The sequence below is a fragment of the Scyliorhinus canicula genome, chromosome 9, assembly GCF_902713615.1.
Source record: "Scyliorhinus canicula chromosome 9, sScyCan1.1, whole genome shotgun sequence".
NCBI classification, from domain to species: Eukaryota; Metazoa; Chordata; class Chondrichthyes; order Carcharhiniformes; family Scyliorhinidae; genus Scyliorhinus; species Scyliorhinus canicula.
The window spans coordinates 86694824-86700823 of record NC_052154.1 but is presented as its reverse complement, the minus strand read 5'-3'; the positions used below and the strand labels follow the sequence as shown (position 1 = coordinate 86700823).

General features: G+C 44.1%; 1 protein-coding gene across 3 annotated transcripts in view; it reads left to right on the top strand.

Moving 5' to 3' along the window:
* The first annotated feature begins 968 nt into the window (after positions 1-968).
* sf3b3 (splicing factor 3b, subunit 3) overlaps positions 969-6000 on the top strand; it is a 73388-nt gene continuing 68356 nt past the window's right edge. For 2 of the 3 annotated variants that reach the window (XR_005461859.1, XM_038807106.1), the window contains exons 1-3: positions 969-1181; positions 3957-4094; positions 5714-5869. Coding sequence is in view for 2 of the 3 variants with exons in the window: in XM_038807106.1 (XP_038663034.1) it covers positions 4025-4094; positions 5714-5869 (226 nt within the window). In the remaining variant the exon portion in view is untranslated. The remainder of the gene's footprint in view (positions 1182-3956; positions 4095-5713; positions 5870-6000) is intronic. The other variant, XM_038807107.1, reaches the window with a different exon arrangement.

Sequence of the window (6000 nt, the reverse complement as noted above, 5' to 3'; positions counted from 1 at the left end):
CATCTCCCTTTGGAAGACCGAGACCCCGTTAGTGACGCCGAAGGGAACCCGAAGGAAGTGATAGAGCCGACCGCCCGCCTCGAAGGCAGTGTAGGGACGGTCCGATTTACGAATGGGGATCTGGTGGTAGGCGGATTTCAGGTCAATTGTTGAGAAGCAATCTGGTTGACCATCTCAGATATGCGTGGGAGGGGGTACGCATCGAGCTGCGTGTACCGATTGGTGGTCTGGCTGTAGTCCACGACCATTCTGTGTCTCCCCCCCGTTTTTACTACTACCAATTGAGCTCTCCAGGGGCTATTGCTGGCCTGATGATACCCTCCCGAAGCAGCCGCTGGACTTCGGACCTGATGATGGTCTTGTCCTGGGTGCTGTACCGTCTGCTCCTGGTGGCGACGTGCTTGCAATCCACAGTTAGATTGGCAAAGAGGGAGGGGGGGGGTCAACCTTGAGGGTCGCGAGGTTGCAAACGGTGAGTGGAGGTAGAGGCCCGCCGAATTTGAGGGTGAGGCTCTGACAAAGCTTTGACAAAGAGTCATCAGACTCAAAACGTTAGCTCTTTTCTCTCCCTAGATGCTGCCAGACTTGCTGAGATTTTCCAGCATTTTCTCTTTCGTTTATAATTCCAGCCTGTTTAAACTCTGTTGAAGTATTTGGTGAAAGAATAACTGGAAATTCTGTATTTAGAGCAGTACTGACTGCAAATATTTTGATAACCTGTCAGTTTTATACAGTTTTTTTATTTGTCTGCTCAACAGTAAGCAATATAGAGAACTGTATGGGACATTGTCTAAAGCGGTGCCTGAAAATATGTTAGACCGCAATCTGTCTTGTAATTGTGTTTATATTTGCAAAACTGGTTAAATATTTTAAAAATATTTTATGTGCAGTGAGGTTTTTTTCCGAGCGGCTACCCGCTCCGCGCTTACGCGCCCTAACTCAGGCCCGAGCCGGCCACCTACCCATGCGTCAAGGACCCCGGGCTGACGGCAGCCCAGCAGCTGCGGTGCCAACAAGACGGAGGAACATGGCGTGGAACATCTGAGCGGATATCAGCGGCATCCTGCGTCCCACGGCGGGTACCGTGGCTTTTGCTGATTCCGGGAGCTCCGGCGGTGCTACTTCTCCCAGTATTGCCGACCGATGCGGCTGTGAGCTGGGGCGCTGCGACGGTTTGTTTGGTGAGTCGCGGGTGGCGGGCACAGGCTTTGGGGCCTACAGTGCAGCGACGGTTGGGAGTGGGGGAGATAAAGCGTCCAGCTTGTCGTGTTCAGGCGCGAGGCCGATGAGGTCTACCAAAAGGCGAGGGAAATTAGACTTGAAAGAAGCAACTGCTGGGCCGCAGCTGGCGGCTACATTTTAAAAATACTTTAAAAAGGGCGGCCAATTGCTGGCGGCCCGGCGCATGCGCTAATCAGCTGAGTTTGAACCCATCGAATCCTTACGGTGCAAAGGAGGTCATTTGGCCACCCAGCGTGTACCGACCCTCCGAAAGAACACCCTGCCTAGGCCAACTCCCTGCCCAATCCCTGTAACCCCATCTAACCTGCACATCATTAGACTGGGAGGAGGCCCACACAGACACAGTGAGAAAGTGCGAACTCCACGCAGTCACCCAAGGTCAGAATCGAACCTGGGCCCCTGGAGCTGTGAGCATTAGTGCTAACTACTGTGCTCTGCCATTCAACAAAATTATGATTGATCTCCCTCGACTCTTACTTTCCAATATTCCATAATTTGCTTAGTTCCCAAGTATTTATTGACCTTGGACCATCAATGTACTTGACTGAGCATCTACCCTGGTGGTTCAGAATTCCAAAAATTCAAAACCTTCCTTCCGAGTGACTAAATCTCCCCACCATGGTTCTTAAGCGGCCGAGCCCTCATTTCAAACTGACCTCATGTTCTAGATTCCTGGTCAGAGGAAACATGTTCCCCACATCTTGTTACTTTTGAATTTTATGTTTCAATTGGATTGTTTCATTCTTCTACACTTGCCCTAGACTACTCAAAACTGTCTTAGACGACCTAGGATTTCTTATCTCATAATAGCAGTTGAAGGCCAGAATGGAACAATGGAGCTGTGTGAGATGACTTACACATTGGATAATCAGCATAAATTGTGATCTTTAAGATGCAGATTAGTTGTGGTCTGAAATGGATTTGCAGACAACATGGTGTAAAAGCAATACATAATAGATTCCCTTTCCTGCAATGGTGAACATAGAATCACTACAGGCAGAAGGGGGCCATTTGGCCCATTGAATCGGCTGAAAGACCACCAAAGGACCACTAGGCCCAATCCCCTGCCTTATTCCTGTAAATCCACCCTAAGGGGCAATTTAGCATGGTCAATCCACTTAACCTGCATATCTTTGAACTGTGGGAGGAAACTGACGCAGACACGGGGAGAATGTACAAACTCCACAGTCACCCAAGGTTGGAATCAAACCTGGGTCTCTGGTGCTGTAAGGCAGCAGTGGTAACCACTGCTGCCCACGGTGCACAACGTGGTAGAAGGAATTTTAAGACTTTCTGCACGGTATATTTGATAATTAAGTCTGTACTTGCACTGCAAGGATTTAGCAACAATAAAATTCACCTTTTAAATTGAATACTTCATTAAAATGGTGACCATAATGGGTAAATGATTTGCCAAGCAGGATATGCTGTAGCTGCCAGGTTGCTTCTTGGCACGTGTGCAGTGAGTGCATTTTACTATTGGTGATTAATTTTTATTTATGTTTCTGCATTTTTTGAATCCCTATCGAGAGCCACAGTACATTTCCCTGTGGATGCTTTTTGAGGCAATCATTAATGGCAGTTGCATTCGTATATAGAGAGATTTTTAGGAGGCCTGCAGCAAGTTGATCTGCTTGTGCAGCTGAAATGATTTCTTCCTGAATTTAGTTTGGTAACTAGAATTTTACTTGCTTGTCCCAGCTCTTGATCGTTTGAGTCTTAGTTTTGGAGACAGTGCCTGGTGATTCTTTCTGAACTGAGGCGCTTGATAGGTTAGAGATTTTAATGTTCAGAATTTCAAACTTGCTGCTTGATGATGTGAAGTGGCAGGTCATCAACCTGTTGAAAAGTCAGCAGTTAAGGTCTCCCAACCGACATTTACTTTTTTGGTCTGAAGTTGTTTCTTGTTTGTAGTGTCATGCCCAACTTCTGTTCCCTCGCCCAAGTGGTCGTTTTTGAGGGAGCCAGCATGGCTAATGAACCTGTTCCTTCTTTAACCTGATGGTCCTTTCCAGCGGGAGTGATTTGAATCAAAATCAGGAATGTGCAGACTGTATTTTCCTTCCCATACCCAGAAACACATGAGGCTGATGGTCGTAGCTTGATTATTGCTCTAGCTGGGATCAGTTAATTCAGTACAGACGCAGCACTTCAAAGACGGATATTTGATGCCTCAAGGTGCAATATAGAAATTCAATCACGTTTGTGATGATGGCTTTTGTAGGGTGTTTTATGTTTCCACTGGTGAAAATTGTTCCCAGACAAGGAATTACTTTTTTTAAAAGCTAATACTTTCATTTTTGAGGGACTGCTACAATTTGAAAGTAAAGCTGGAGAATCATTTTGCTGTTTGAAAAATGAAAATCGCTTATTGTCACGAGTAGGCTTCAACGAAGTTACTTTGAAAAGCCCCTAATCGCCACATTCCGGCGCCTGTCCGGGGAGGCTGGTACGGGAATCGAACTGTGCTGCTGGCCTGCTTGGTCTGCTTTAAAAGCCAGCGATTTAGCTGAGTGAGCTAAACCAGCCCCTTGATTACAAAAATATGTTATCGCTGATCAATAAGTGTGTGGTGGGACTGCCCAAAATTTGAAAAAAAATCTCAGCAGTCAGACATGTTGCCTTTTGACTCTTGACTTGTTAAATCTTTTGATCTCATGAGTTCAAGCATTTCTATAGTTGCTCAGTTCAATTTTTTCTCTTTCTCTCTGAAGCCAGTCTTTTAAGAGCTTGAAGTTGGATGTGACCTTTCATACTTGACAATAACAGAAGCACTGAAATCATGTTTTTGTATAACCTGACCCTTCAGAGAGCAACTGGCATCTCGCATGCCATTCATGGAAACTTTTCAGGTGAGAATCAATAATTGAGCTGTTTTTCTTCAACTTCTGTTAACTTTGTTCAACTTATTTTATGGACTTAAAGTCCATTCACATTTCCATAATGCCTTTTCCCTCCCAGTGTCTTGTCCTCTCCTAAGGTGCTGCATTGACATATTCAGGGAAATGGCTGAGTGGGTAGTGGCAGATCTCACAAGCTTACTCTTAGCTTAGGCAATCTGGCCACTAGGACTTGCACTAAGGGTCACATCACAATGATAATTTCTGGTCTTGCAGTTTCCACATTTAGGAAGTGCAGCAGCAGCTGATTTGCACAAACAGCAATGTGGAAATGACCGGGTAACTGCTCTAATGAGTTGGTTGAGGGATAAATATTGCCAGGGACACCAAGAAGAACTCCTGATCTTTGAGAATAGTGCCATTGGGTGAGATGAAGATGGGGCCTCGGTATAACTTCCAAAACACAGCTTCGGTGCTAACCTTGAATGCGCGCATTAATGTTGGGTGGATCTTGAATCTGCAAGCTTCTGTGTTAAGCAAGAATGCCTCCACTGAGCTAAAACTGACTTCTATTACCCACCACCGTGTCCCACCTACTCTCTAAGATTCCTGTTTTCTGAAAATGTGAGCTTTTTTTTGCTGTGCATTGAGCAGATTCGTGCTTGGCAGATATTGATCATTTACACTTGCTGAATAATTGGGGATAATTTCTTCAAATAAATGGGTCAGTGACTATTTAGCAGGTATACATTTTCTTAGAAATTTAAAACGCGATTAAGGGAAATATTTATTCATGCCTGCACTTGTTGAAAAAAGATTTTCTAGTCTTTTTGGTGGGACCATTTGCACTCCTTTCTCTGGAACAGCTGTGGTGTTGGAAATACACAGGTCGGAGCAACTCGAGGAAAGGATAGCTGAAACCACTAAAGTCATTTTTTACTTTTAAACTGTCACTGTATGAAATATGTATCTCACCAGAATCATGAGCAGAAAGCGTTTAGTGTCTCTCATCTTTGAAAGAGCTCTAATTTGTCAAACACCACCTTGCCCTCTCCCCAAATCTGTGCAAATGTGTCCTCTTCAAATTCTTAGCCAGTTCTCATTTGAAAGTTATGGACCCTACTTCCTTTTCAACAGTACATTCTAGATCATAATTTGCTGCATATAAAAAAAAAATTCTCATCCAATTAGTTCTTTCACTTTTTCCAATGGAAACAGGTGAAGATTGAGTGGAAACTACTGAGATCCCCGATTTTGAGCATCTCTGGAGGAGGTTCCAAGTTTTAATAAAGAGAACATTCCCAGCTTCTTTAGTCTCTGTTTGTTGGGACCATTGTAGTAAACCTCAAAGTTTCCTATTGCATGGTGCTCAGAATTGAACACATTATTCCAACTGAGGCCTAATCAGTGATTTATAAAGAATTCGCATAATTACTTTTCTGTGCTTTTTAAACCACTTGTTATTTATACAAAATAAACTTGTCTTCCAGCAGCATTAATTGTTTGTCATTTAGTGTATCCGTTGACCCCATGGATTATTTGCAAAATCAGTGTTTTTATAGCAACTTTATGGAGTGGGGAATATATGGTTTGAAATGCCCTCCTGATTGACACTTGTGCATGTGTTGTAGGCACCAAAATGCAGGAGATTGTTGTTTCCAGGGGGAAGATCTTGGAGTTACTCCGCCCAGATGCAAATACTGGGAAGGTACATACACTTCTTACAGTGGAGGCCTTTGGGATAATTCGTTCTCTAATGGCCTTCAGGTTAACTGGAGGTACCAAAGGTAAGAACTTTAGAAATGTGCATTTACCTATGTTAGTTATTTCAGTTAATCAAAATTCCCTCATCTGCTTCCACCTTCTTCCCTATTGTCAAAGTAGCCCTACTGGTCTTGTGTAACTTGGATCGGTGACT